This window comes from Lynx canadensis, chromosome A2, assembly GCF_007474595.2.
Source record: "Lynx canadensis isolate LIC74 chromosome A2, mLynCan4.pri.v2, whole genome shotgun sequence".
NCBI lineage: Eukaryota > Metazoa > Chordata > Mammalia > Carnivora > Felidae > Lynx > Lynx canadensis.
In genome coordinates, this window is record NC_044304.2 from 60,367,635 (window position 1) to 60,382,401 (window position 14,767).

The 14,767-nt window shown below is 40.9% G+C and overlaps 1 protein-coding gene across 1 annotated transcript in view; it reads left to right on the forward strand.

The window, feature by feature from the left end:
* SLC41A3 (solute carrier family 41 member 3) overlaps positions 1–14,767 on the forward strand; it is a 107,245-nt gene that overhangs the window by 52,837 nt on the left and 39,641 nt on the right. Inside the window, 1 exon segment of the mRNA XM_032592364.1 lies at positions 13,006–13,077. Within this exon segment, the coding sequence (XP_032448255.1) occupies positions 13,006–13,077 (72 nt within the window).

The following is a 14,767-nucleotide window of genomic DNA, read 5'->3' on the forward strand; positions in this document are numbered from 1 at the left end:
CTGTGCTTGGCTCCGGCGACTCCGTTCTGCTAATCCTCTGGCGGTTTTCTGGGTTATTTAGGCAGGTGTAGGTGGAATCTAAGTGATCAGCAGGACGCGCGGTGAGCCCAGCGTCCTCCTACGCCGCCATCTTCCTGTCGAGCTAGCAGTCACATTGTTTTTTTAAGGAAATCATATAAATTATTTAACCAAAAATCTAATTTCCTTTGACAGACATAAATTGTTTATTAAACAACCGTTAATCAAGAGTACTATTATACTAATTAAGAGAGAATGGCATAATATTGAGCAGAGTTCTTTGAGAACAGATCCTGATTGGAAATATATGGTAAAATTTTTTTAACTTTATTTTTTATTTTTTTAAAATTTACATCCAAATTAGTTAGCATATAGTGAAGCAATGATTTCAGGAGTAGATTCCTTAATGCCCCTTACCCATTTAGCCCATCCCCACTCCCACAACCCCTCGATCAACCCTCAGTTTGTTCTCCATATTTATGAGTCTCTTCTGTTTTGTCCCCCTCCCTGTTTTTTATTATTTTTGTTTCCCTTCCCTTATGTTCATCTGTTTTGTCACTTGAAGTCCTCATATGAGTGAAGTCATATGATTTTTGTCTTTCTCTAATTTCACTTAGCATAATACCCTCCATTTCCATCCACGTAGTTGCAAATGACAAGATTTCATTCTTTCTGGTTTCTGAGTAATACTCCATTGTATATATATATACCACATCTTCTTTATCCATTCATCCATTGATGGACATTTTGGGCTCTTTCCATACTTTAGTTTTTGGTAGTAGTGCTGCTATAAACATGGGGGTGCATGTGTCCCTTCAAAACAGCACACCTATATCCCTTGGATAAATGCCTAGTAGTGCAATTGCTGGGTCATAGGATAGTTCTATTTTTAGTTTTTTGAGGAACCTCCATACTGTTTTCCAGAGTAGCTGCACCAGCTTGCATTGCCACCAACAATGCAAAAGAGATCCTCTTTCTCCGCATCCTTGCCAACACCTGTTGTTGCCTGAGTTGTTAATGTTAGCTATTCTGACAGGTGTCAGGTGGTATCTCATTGTGGTTTTGGTTTGGATTTCCCTGATGATGAGTGATGTGGAGCATTTTTTCATGTGTCGGTTGGCCATCTGGAGGTCTTCCTTGGAGAAGTGTCTATTCATGTCTTTTGCCCATTTCTTCACTGGATTATTTGTTTTTTGGGTGTTGAGTTTGATAAGTTCTTTGTAGATTTTGGATACTAACCCTTTATCTGATATGTCATTTGCAAATATCTTTTCCCATTCTGTCGGTTGCCTTTTAGTTTTGCTGATTGTTTCCTTCGCTGTGCAGAAGCTTTTTATTTTGGTGAGGTCCCAGTAGTTCATTTTTGCTTTTGTTTCCCTTGCCTCTGGAGACGTGTTGAGTAAGAAGTTGCTGCGGGCAAGATGAAAGAGATTTTTGCCTGCTTTCTCCTCAAGGATTTTGATGGCTTCCTGTCTTACATTGAGGTCTTTCATCCATTTTGAGTTTATTTTTGTGTACGGTGTAAGAAAGTGGTCCAGGTTCATTCTTCTGCATGTCACTGTCCATCTTTCTGAGCAGTACTTGCTGAAGAGACTGTCTTTATTCCATTGGATATTCTTTCCTGCTTTGTCAAAGATTAGTTGGCCATATGTTTGTGGGCCCATTTCTGGGTTCTCTGTTCTGTTCCATTGATCTGAGTGTCTGTTCTTGTGCCAGTACCATACTTTCTTGATAAGCACAGCTTTGTAATACACTTGAGGCCGGGGATTTTGATGCTTCCAGCTTTGGTTTTCTTTTGCAAGATTGCTTTGGCTATTTGGGGTCATTTCTGGCTTCATACAAACTTTAGGAATTTTTGTTCTAGCTCTGTGAAGAATGCTGGTGTTATTTTGATAGGCATTGGATTGAATATGTAGATTGCTTTGTGTGGTATTGACATTTTTTTTTACATTTATTTATTTTTGAGAGACAGAGTGAGACAAAGTGAAAGTGGGGGAGGGACAGAGAGAGAGGGAGACACAGGATTGGAAGCAGGCTCCAGGCTCTGAGCTGTCAGCACAGAGCCTGACGCGGGGCTCGAGCCCACAGACTGTGAGATCATGACCTGAGCCGAAGTCAGACATTCAACCGACTGAGCCACCCACGTGCCCTGGTATTGACATTTTAACAATATTTGTTCTTCCAAACTATGAGCGTGGAATATTTTTCTTTTTCTTTTTTTTTGTATTTTCTTCAATTTCTTTCATAACCTTTCTAAAGTTTACAGTGTATAGGTTTTTCACTTCTTTGGTTAGGTTTATACCTTGGTATTTTATAGTTTTTGGTACAAGTGTAAATGGAATCAATTCCTTGATTCCTCTTTCTGTTGTTTCATTATTGGCATATAGGAATGCAACTGATTTCTGTGGTTTGATTTTATATCCTGCAACTTTGCTGAATTCATGGATCAGTTCTAGCAGTTTTTTGGTGGAATCTTTTGTGTCTTCCATATAGAGTATCATGTCATCTGTGAAGACTGAAAGTTTGCATCCTCCTTGCAGATTTGGTGTCTGTTATTCCTTTGTGTTGTCTGATTGCTGAGGCTAATACATCTAACACTATGTTGAATAACAGTGGCAGGAGTGGACATCCCTGAGGTGTTCCTGACTCTAGGGGGAACAGGCTCGGTTTTTCTTCATCTAGGATGATATTAGCAGTGGGTTTTTTTTGTATATGGCTTTTATGATCTTGAGGTATGATCCCTCTGTCCCTTCTTTCTTGAGGGTTTTCATCAAGAAAGAATGATTTATTTTGCCAAATGCTTTCTCTGTATCTATCTAGAAGATCATGTGGTTCTTTTCCTTTCTTTTATTAATTTGATGTATCACATTGATTGAGTTGCAGATATTGAACCAGCCCTGCACCCCCGGTATAAATCCCACTTGGTTGTGGTGAATAATTGTTTTAATGTATTTTTGGACTCAGTTGGCTAGTATCTTGTTGAGAATTTTTGCATCCATGTTCATGAGGGATATGGTCTATACTTCTCCTTTTTAGTGAGGTGTTTTTCTGGTTTTGGAATTAAAAAAATACCATTTGATTTTGATGGAAGCAGTAGTAATGTACCTCTTTCATTTCTGATTTTGAGTCCTCTCTTTTTTCTAATCAATGCAGTTACAGTTTTGTGAATTTTATTGATCTTTTCAAAGAACCAACTCATAGTTTCATTAATCTTCTCGTTTGTTTTTCCATTCTGTATCTGTGATCTAGTCATTATTATTTCCTCACTCCTACTAGCTTTGCGGTTAGTTTGTTCTTCTCTTTCACATTAAAAAAATTTTTTTTAATCTTTATTTATTTTTGAAAGAGAGATAGAGTGAGATCAGGGGAGGAACAGAGAGAGAGGGAGACACAGAATCTGAAGCAGACTCCAGGCTCCAAGCTGTCAGCACAAAGCCCAATGTGAGGCTCGAACTCACAAACCATGAGATCATGATGTGAGCTGAAGTCGGCTGCTTAGCCACCTGAGCCACCCAGGCGCCCCTTCTCTTTCACATTTATTAAGTTGTCATTTTTGGTGGTTGACTGAGATTATTATTTTTTTTAATGTAAGACTGTTTACAGCTAGAAATATCCAGCTTAGAACTGTGTTAACTGTATCTCTTAAGTTTTGGTATGTTGTGTTTCCATTTTAATTATCTGAATATATTTCCTATTTCTGTTGTGATTTCTTATTTGATCCATTGGTTGTGAAGAGTAATTTTTTTTGATCTTCATGTATTTGCTGATTTTCCAGTTGTCATGCTATTGATTTCTAGTTTCATTCTAATGTGATTGGAAAAGATATTTTATATGATTTCAGTGTTTAAAAATTTATTGAAACCTGTTTTGTGGGGTAACATATGGTTCATCTAGGAGAATGTTTCAAGGCTACTTAAGAAAAATTTGCATTCTATTTTTGGGTGGAGTGTTCTATCTATGCCTGTTTGGTCCAGTCATTCCATATTCTTAGTCATATACTCTATTTCCTTATTTGTCTTCTGCCTGGTTGTTCTGTCCATTATTGAAAGTCTTCAACTATCATAGTAGAGCTGTCCATTTCTCCTTTCATGTCTGTCAGTGTTTGCATTTGTTTAAGAGCTCTGATATTTGGTGCATTTATAATTGTTATATCTTCTTGATGATTTGACCCCTTTGCCATCAAATAATATCCTTGTTTGTTTCTTACAACAGTTTTAAATTTTTTTTTTCAACGTTTATTTATTTTTGCGACAGAGAGAGACAGAGCATGAACGGGGGAGGGGCAGAGAGAGAGGGAGACACAGAATCAGAAACAGGCTCCAGGCTCTGAGCCATCAGCCCAGAGCCCGACGCGGGGCTCGAACTCACGGACCGCGAGATCGTGACCTGGCTGAAGTCGGACGCTTAACCGACTGCGCCACCCAGGCGCCCCTCTTACAACAGTTTTAAATGGAAAGTCTATTTTGTCTGCTAATAATATAGCAACTCCTGCTCTCTGGGTTGCTCTTTGCATGAGATATTTCCATCCTTTCATTTTCAACCTAGGCATCTCCCAAATCTGAAGGGAGTGTTTTGTAGAAAGCATGTATTTGGACCCATTTTTTTTCTTAATTCTGCCAGTCTATGTCTTCTGATTGGGGAGTTTAACCTATTTATAATGAAGTAATTACAGATAGGTAAGGACTTATTATTGCTATTTTTAAAATTGGTTTTCTATATGTCTTACAGCTTTATTTTTGTCCCTTATTTCTTTCCTTAATGTCTTTCTGTATGATTAGGTGATTTTTTATAGCAATATATTTTGATTCTCTTGTCGTTTTGTTTTTTTGTTTGTTTGTATTCTATAGTTATTTTCTTTGTGATTACTATAGTGATGACATATAGCATCCTAAAATTACAACAATGTATTTTAAACTGATAATAGTTAAGTTCAATCACATAAAAAAGTCTACTCCTTTATACCTCTGCCCTCTTCTACTCCTTGATTTTATGTTACTGATGTCACAAAATATCTATTTTTATTAGAGTATCCATTAGCATAGTTTCATTATTTTTATGCTTTTGCTTTTTAAATTATATAAAAGAATAAAAAATGGAGTTACAAAGCACAATTAAAATAATACAGGTTTTTATATTTATCCAAATATTTACCTGTGCTGGATAACTTTATATTTCCATACAGCTTTGAGTTCCTGTCTTGAGTGTCCTTTCATTTTAACTTGAAGGGCTCATTTTAGCATGTCTAAAGTCCTGTCATTTTAACTTGAAGGACTTCTTCTAGGGCAGGTCTAGTGGTATTGAACTCTCCCTCAGCTTTTATTCATTTAGGAATGCTCTCGTTTCTCTCTCTCTCTCTCTCTCTCTCTCTCTCTCTCTCTCTCTTTGTTGTTGTTGTTTTTGTTTGTTTTGTTTTTTGTGAGGTTTTTTTTTTTTTTTTTGCAGTACAGTTCTGCTGTATATAGAACTTTTGGTGAATTTTATTTTTTCTTCCAGCAAAAAATATATTTAAATATATTATCCCACTACCTTCTGACCTGCATGGTTTCCCCTGAGAAATCTGATATCTTACTGAAGATCCTGTATTTGTAAGGAGTCTTTTCTCTTGTATCTTTCAAGATTATCTCTTTGACTCTGATTTTCAGTGGTTTGGTTATAATGTTTCTTGGTGTGGGCCTCTTTGAGTTTGTCCTCCTTGGGTTTGTTGACCTTTTTGCATTTGGATATGCATGGATTTCCTCAAATTTGGGGAAATTTGGCCATTATTTATTCAAATAAGCTCTCTGCCCCTTTTTGTCTCTCTTCCCTTTCTGGGAAACACATGAGATGGATGGATGGGTGGATGGATGGATGGATGGATGGATGGATGGGTGGATCTGATTGATGGTGCCCTATAAGTCCTGTAGGCTCTCTGTTCATTTTCCTTCCTTTTTTTTTTTGTTGTTTCTGAGACTTGATCATTTCAAATGACATTATCTTCAAATTCACTGATTCATTCTTCTTCCTGTTTGAGTCTGCTATTGAACCCCTCTAGTGAATTTTTCAATTCAGTGATTATATTTTCCAGCTGCATATTTTTCTTGGTTCCTTTGTAAAAGTTTGTCTTTGTAGATATTCTCATTTTGTTATCATCATTTCCCTAGATCTCTATCCATGTCCTCCTTTAGTTCTTTGAACATATGTAAGACAGTTATTTTAAAGTCTTTATTAAATAAGAGAGTGAGAAAAGTGGGGCTCACCCAAAGTGGGGTTTGTGCTCACCCAAAGAGGGCTCAAGCTCATCTACCATGAGATCGTGACCTGAGCTGAAGTCAGATGCCTATCCAACTGAGCTACCCAGGCACTCCCTGCCTTCTCATCTTTTGTCGAAAAATTGGCATTTGAGAAAATAGCTACCTCTCCCAGTCTTTGCAGACTTGCTCATGAAAGGGAAGACCTTCACTAGTCAGTCTGGTGTGAAGGCTTAAAGTCTTTTCAGGCTTTTTGTGGGCATGTGTCTTCCCTGGGCCTGTATATGTACTTTTTTTTTCCATTCCAATTCACCACACATGGCTGCTATTAAATGTTTTAATTACCTTGGGTGCTTGGGTGGCTCAGTCGGGTGAGCATCCAACTCTGGCTCAGGTCATGATCTCACGGTTAGTGAGTTTGAGCCCTGTGTCAGGCTCTGTGCTGACAGGTCAGAGCCTGGAGCTGGCTTTGCATTCTGTGTCTCCCTCTCTTTCTGTCCCTGTCCAGCTTGTTCTCTCTCTCCCTCTCAAAAGTAAATAAACATTGAAAATTTTCTTTAAAAACCTTTTAATTACCCTAAAAAACTCAACATTGCTTCTCCTTGGGGACTTACATGCTTTATTGTACTTTTCCGTCTATAGTCTTTGCCCCAGGCATGCATGGGCCTGCAATTCCCTGCAGCTGTACTGTATCCAGCACCCCGGATACAGGGTTTCAGCAGCCTGGAAACTGATATCCAAACTATGCCACCTTTTCCTTTGATCTCCAAGTCCGGCAAAATGGAAACTACACCCTCAGGTATCCTCCAGGAAGGCCAGGATGTTGCAAACTGGTCCACTGTTTTCCTTCTATCCTGAGGAAGGCACCATGCACTGCACTACTCTGTACCAAGGAGGAAGTGGTGCAAGGATAAGCAAAGACACTGTTGGATTTTCTACTGTTCTAAGTGTGGGTTTTTCTTGGTGAGTGGTCACTTGATTTTGCAAATCCTTGACTGGTTTCTAGAGCTCTCACAAAGCTGTTTTGGTCAGTCTCTTGTTTTACTTGGTATTTGCATGGGGGGAATGAGGCCTGGAGCTTCCTAGCCTTCCATCTTGCTGATATCATTCTCCCTCACTTTTCTCTTAAATTTGTTTTTTTGTTTTACTTTAGTGTGTCTTCTAGTAATCAGATAGGATTTGTTGGAAGTGAACTTTTTGGACATTTGCAGTATGACAATATTTTATCTTCACAATTGGATGCCAACCTGGAAGGGTAGAGAATGCATGGTTCACAATTATTTTCCGTCAGTACTGAGGCATATTTTCAGGGTCTTCTTGTGGTCAGTGTGGCTAATGGAAGCCTCATAACTTTTAAAAATAAAATTTTATTTTTAAGTAATGTCTATACCCATTGGGGGGCTCAAACGCACAACTCTGATATCGAGAGTTACATGCTCTACTGACTGAGCCAGCCATGCCCCCCCTGGAAGCCCCATTAGTTTTAGAATCTAATTTCTTTTAGATTATTTGTTCACCTTTCTTTTTTTTTTTTTAATATATATATGAAATTTATTGATAAATTGGTTTCCATACAACACCCAGTGCTCATCCCAAAAGGTGCCCTCCTCAATACCCATCACCCACCCTCCCCCCCCTCCCACCCCCCATCAACCCTCAGTTTGTTCTCAGTTTTTAAGAGTTTCTTATGCTTTGGCTCTCTCCCACTCTAACCTCTTTTTTTTTTTTTCCTTCCCCTCCCCCATGGGTTCCTGTTTAGTTTCTCAGGATCGCAGAAAATTAAAAATAGACCTACCCTTTGTTCACCTTTCTATCTGGACTTTTTGGTATATTTCTCTTTATCAGCTATGTTCATCATGTCTCTGGCAAGGGCCTTTTCTCATTACCTTACATATATCTTAGATTTTTCTATCTAAAGGGTTATGCCTGTCTTCAGTTCTATGCAAACCTTGTTGCTGCTATTACTTATAATATTTTTGTATTCATTCTTTCTGTCACCCCACCCCCTACCCCCTACTACTACTATTGGGTGCACAATGCAACTTCTGAATCTACCTTCTGAGTTCCTTAACTTTCTTTTCACATTTCTTGTATTTGTGTCTGGTCTGGGGGAATACTTCTGCTTGATGTTTTATTTCACTAAATCACTTTCCATCTCTCTGACCATTGTGTTATTGAGGTCATCTAATGAAGAACTTTTGTTTGTTTCTGTCTTTTTTTTTTAATCCTCTCTTTTAAATTCAGAGATCACGTTTGTACTTTCTAGAATTTAAAATTGTCTTTTCACTTATGGAAGCACCATTCTCCCACATCTGTTAATTTGCTTGCCCTAGAGTCTTATTCATTTTCCTGTTTTGACTGTTTCCTTAGATTTTTGTGCTTCCATTTGTTGAGTTTGATGAATCTCTTTCATGATTGTGACCTTCCTTTCATGAACAGTGATTTTTTGGTTGGTTGAGCATCATTTTATTTTAGCTTTCCTCTTACTCTGTGAATCTCTGAATGCTGTCCTTTAGAGGAGGATATTGTAGTGATTGGGGTGGGGGGGGGTGAGTCAAAATAGGTTACCTGGAAGTATGTGCCAGTAACTGGGCTTATGGGTCTAGAGACTCTTTGTCCATCTTATCATGGCCACTTTGGGCACTGCTTTGCCTTTTTAACCCCAACACACACACACACACACACACACACACACACACACACACACTACTTCTGCTTAGAGCCCAATGGCCAGGTGTCTCATTGTTGGCAGACAAGGGAAGAGGCCAACTGTTCTGGATGTTCCTGCTCTGCTCTCTGAGCTAAAGCCCTTTCAGTTGTCCCAGGCTTCCTTCTGCTCCCATAATCCCCAGGGCTACCTCTGCTTTGTGCAGTAGACCTTTTGGTTATGGGTCCTTCCTCCAACCTAACTCCTGCTTTACATTATTTAGGGATGCCCTCTTAAGCTGTGTTAAACTATAGATACCTCTTTTTATTTTCCACAACTTGTGTCCATTTTAAAAATCATTTCCTCAATGCTAGAATTAACCCTATGATCCTGGGTTTGACTCAGAAATATGAATATGGACTCACATTTGTTTTAATATGTATGCAGATAGGTACAACAATAGACATGGGTATGTGTACATACATGGGTTAGGATCCATACATACATTTCCTAGCTCTCCCACTAACAGAACCTAGAAGCAGTACCATCCCAGTGGCACCTAACACATCTGCCATCTAGGTCTTGATTTCTGATACCATTCTTCAATAAAAGAAGCCAACATTCTTGGGAAAATGGCTCATCTTAGAACTGGGGCAGAGAAAATACAAGATGTACCTGGAGTATCAGATAGTGCCAGAAAGTAAGGAAGTACTAAACAGCATGCGGGTGCATGTCAGAAAGACAACCTTAATGAGCTCCCAAATGGCCACAGTGGGAGCAGTGTTAGTGACAAAATAAATATAATAGTATTATGACCTCAAGAATAAAATAAATACCCATGAGTCCAATTATACCATGTAAATAAATGATTTAAGAGGGGGAGAAGGGACCTCTGTATCTCAGAGAAAATTTTATGTGCGAAGAATGAAGGAATATAAAATCACCATTAGAATACCATACTGATCACAGGCAAAATCCACTAATGAATTAGTAGGTGGCACTTGAAGGAGAAATAGGGTCTTTGCTTGGCCCCAAACTATCTCCCCAAATACTTGTGAATCACTATAGTAGTTTGTAGATGTCCTCAAATCTTTGATACGTTGTTCTCTAGGAGGTGAAGCTGGATTCCCTTGCCTTGAATATGGAATGGGCCTAATGACTCACTAGTAAATAACAGAGTATTGGAAGGGAAACACAGTAAGTTTATAGTGGAGAATCCTGGCAGACACCACCTGAACCAAGGACCAAGGTTAAGGCCACATCTCATCAGCCATGTTGGTATGACAGCTCTCCAGATACCATGTGAAGAGAAAAGCACTATACCTCTATAGCCTGATTTCCCTCAAAACCCAATAATCTCAGTGTAATCATGAGGAAACACCAGACAAACCCATTTGAGAGACATTGTACAAAATATCTAATCAAGTACTCTTCAAGAGTGTCAAGGTCATGAAAGACAATGAAAGGTGAGGAACTGCCACATATTGAAAGAAACCAAGGAGACATGATGACTAGCTACATGGGCAGCCTGGGACAGAAATAGGACACTAGTGAAGAAACTGGAGGCATCTGGATATGTTCTGTCATTTAGTTAATAGAGTTGTACTAGCCTTAATGTCTCAGTTGATAATTGTCCTGTGGTTATATAAGGTGTTAACATCAGGAGAAGCTGAGTGAAGGGTATATAGGAAAGTATATTAACTTTGGAACTCCTTTGAAGTCTAAAATTAATTCAAAATAAAAAGATTGTCTTTCCCTATCCTTCAGTTTGGTTAGGAAGGATAGTAAAACATTCAGTCCTCCATCTTAATCCAGTAAGTCTTTTTTTTGTTATTGGAAAATAATTGGTATATTTGTTATTGGGAAAAAATATACAAAATAATGACAGATTGGATTTTTTTTTATTGTGAATAAGCTAAGTGTCCTTATGAAGATGAAACTCAGTGGATAATTCAGGATCCTGGCAGGAGAGCGGTGGCACATACAGATGGGAGCTGAGCAGGGTTTAATGAAGAGTTGACCACATTGTGGGCAGGATTATGGGAAACTGCAAAAGGGCAGTGAATCACCCTAGGACTGGCAATAAGAGGAAGTGATGATCAGTCTAAGCTGAAAGGGGCAAGAGGATGGGTAGAGGTAGGGATGATTCTCAGAACCTGGGAGAGCTGTAGGAAAGGGCCATCTGGCTGGTGCTGCAGGTCTGTGTGGAGGAGCGCAGCCACTGGGGCAGTGGGAAGGGCACAGAGATGCTCATACCCCACCCTCACTCTTGCTGTCCCTCCAGTGACTTTCTGTGACTCCCCACTGACCAAAACCAACCAGAAGCAACAGGGCAAGGGAGCTTGTATATGCATCTATATGGGTCAGCCTTCCAGGTACAATCCAGACCCAGAGAGGTGCCCGGAGGATATGTCATCTTCATGGTCTGAATCCGTTAAAGCAACCTGTTATGATGTAGCCAATAAGAAAAGATTTAGAAAATCTAGAACTGATATAGGACCCCATAGGATTTCACATAGCAATTTATACTTGTAAGACATTAAAAGACATTTTAAAATGTTCAAGTCTGTGTGATCCAAATGAACATTTGGGAACGGCCTCCCTAAACGTCTCCCACTGAGATGAATCTAGGTCAGTCTCCATAATAGATGTCCCAAATTCCCACTGATTTTCTCTTTACATTCTTAGCAAAAAGCCACCGAGCCTGTGCTTGGACTGGCTTTGTCTCTCCAGCTCTTACCCGGACATTTCTGGGACCACCATTCCAGGGTAAAGCAGTAACCATCTACCTTGATGGAGACCTGCTCCCAAGTGCCCCCTCCCTGTGGGTTATCCTGCTAGTCTGGTTGTGCTCTGCTTCCTTCCCTACCTTTTGCTGCCTTGGTCTGTTCCCCACTGGAAAATGGGCCATCCATTCCACATGCTCTGAAATCCTATTTCCTTAGCATCCCACCCCTTCTCACAGCTTCTTTCCCTCAGGTCCTCCTCCTTCCTCGTTTGTATGAGTTCTGCAAGCTCCCCAGCCCTCCAGTCCTCCTGCTGCACCTCTTGGCATCACTCCCTTTCCGGTTCAGCCATTGAGGAAGGAATGCCCTTCTAATTAATACTCAGGGGTCATGGGCTGGTAGCTCCCCCTTATCTGATGAGTACAGGGTTAGAGTTGGTGGATTGATAGGACACAGTAAATGCACTGGTTGAGTCCAGCAAGCACCCAGCATAGCATGGAGCAGAGAAGGGAAATGAGCCTGTTGGCCTTGCATGTTTGGTGTGTGGCAAGCTGTGTAGCTGTGTTCTGTTTCACCTTAGTCCCTTGTCCCGGTGGGTACTCCCAAGATGCATATTAATCTACCTGTGTGAAGTAAAAGTCACCTGGCTCCATGGCGTGTGCTACACCTGAGGTTTCCATCATGCTGAAAAGAAAAGCCTCCCCTTATTTGAAAATGAAAAGTAATTTTATTTTTTCTTTGGAGTTCAGGAACATAATGAACTAATTTCAAAGGAGCTAGAAAAGTATATTTGCTTGAAACCTTTTCTTATCTACATCTTGAATTTTGCAGTAAAATGCTATGAAATTAGAAGCCGACTACCATTTTTTAAAGGAGAAAATTGTATTTCTGATCATGTTTTTTTATCCTAAGAAGGACTTAAACATTTCTTAAATGGGATGATTTGCAGAAGTGAGATTGAGGAGGTTAGTGGTCAGCTGAGATGTGACTTGCTGTTAGTGGGAAAAGGGATTGCAGGTGCTGAGGAGAACATAGCTGAAGACCTAGCTGAGGATGCAAACCAGCTTCTCAGCAGGGGTCCTCCCCCTGCTGCCCATGGATGAGTTTGAGAGGTGGCTCTGAAATTGTTGGTGACGCTTACCTCTGTGTGTGCTTGAATACTCGAGTATGGGAGAGATGGTTCATGACACCATCTTATTCTCAAAGGGATTTGTGTCTTACCTTCCCATCCCACATCAGTTTTGAAAGTTGGGCAGAATAATTTGTTCTGGTGTTAATGAAATGGTATTTGCTGATTTCTTTCCTGAGAGATTGCCTTTTCCAGGAAGGCTTCATGTGGCTTTTTGACCAGCCAGACTTACCCTTTGCCTTTTTCTTTTCATCCTAGGCCAACACTGGACAAATTGATGACACCCAAGAGCAGCACAGAGTTATCAGCAGTAACCTCGCCCTCATTCAGGTGACTCTCCCCTTTGTCCATTTGATGAATCTCCTTCCTGCTTTGAATCTGTAGTCAGGCCTGCTCCAGGTAGGAAGAGCAAAGACTAAGTGAGCCCTTGTCCCTGTACTCCAGACTGAGCTTTGGGAATGGGCCCCTCATCCATTCTGTAACCACCAGACCACACTCATGTGGCAGCTGGAGGATCAGCCCAACTACAGGCACTGGCACCGGAGTGTAGATGCCTCTTCTTGGAACCCAAGTTCCCTCCAGCTTCTCTACCTCCTTCTTTCCAAGACAGACTTATTGAAAGATTCACCTATACTTACTTACTCCTGTTTCTCATAGCATGGACAGGGCTAACTGCCTTCTCTTCCCACTGTCTTGACTTAAGCTATGCTTGCCAAAGTCACTGACATCCTAATTGGTGTACCCTCTGACTGCCTCGTGCATATGATCCTGCTTATAGTTTCTGGAGATTCTTCCTGTCTGGAAGTTCCTCCTTGGCCCCACTCCTGCCTCTCACCCTGTGCCTTCTCAGCTTTTGCAGGATATCCTCCAACCCCCACACCTTTGTCCCTTAAATGTTTCATGCTTGTTCAAACTTGAACCTCCTTCTAATAGACCCTAATTGGGCTAAGTTTTCATCCGAGGAGTCTCAGAGTATTACAAAATCAGGAAGCCTAGGGCAGGGCGAGACTGGGAAGAGATTGGCTCAGGACAAGAGAGGAAGTAGTTTTATCCAGAACCTTCTGGGCTTCTTTGGCTGGGGGCAGCTGAGGCTGCACAAAGCACCTGGACTCTAAGATCAGACGGGCTGGTGTTAAGGCTGTCATTTATCAACAGGTTGGCCTTGGGCAGACCACACAAGACTTGCTTAGCTGTATCTCCCTGTCCATCAGAGTAGGTGGATATCCACTTTACCTCTCACCTGGGTTCTAGAGCCACTGTTTCTGGCTGTCTACAGGGCATCTCCATTTGCCCCTCCCCGAAGCATCCCTGAAACACCTTAGCCAGATCTGGCATCATCACCTTATCTCCTCACACTTACCTCTTGTGAAGTCCCCAATCCTTAAGAGTTTGATGGTTGAAAGTTCATTTTGGGGGTAGACCCTTGGGCAAATCACCTCACCTTATCTGTAAGATGGTCTCTTGTGAGGTTTCAATCATGTAAGGCCATGGCACCTGGCCACATGTGGTAAACTCCCAATCATGGTAGCTGTGCCTAGTGAGGAGTCTTCCCATTAAATCAAGCCTGAGACCGAGTCTCTCTCAGCATCTCTGCTCCTCAACCTTATGACCACTCACGGAGGAGTCTGCCTCTGAGCTGTATTTGAATCCAGCCCTGCTTCTTTTCTTCCTTGCCTTGGCCTCTTGGTCTCCTGCATCACTGAACAAACCTCTTCATTGCCCCAGGTTCCTTCCCCTCTGGCTCCCCTCTGCTTGGACACCTGAGTGACCTTTTCTAAATCCTAGAGCTGATCAAACTGCCTCCTCCTGAAGCTCCTTTGTTGGTTCTACTTGTCAAAGTGTAGGCCTGGCCCAAAGGTACTCCTGGTCTGGTCCTTTCCCTTCCACAGCCTCATGTACCCCACACCTGCTGCCTTTGTGTGTGTGGTTGCCTTTCCTTGGAATGTCCTGTCTCTTCTTTTTCAACGTTTATTTATTTTTGGGACAGAGAGAGACAAAGCATGAACGGGGGAGGGGCAGA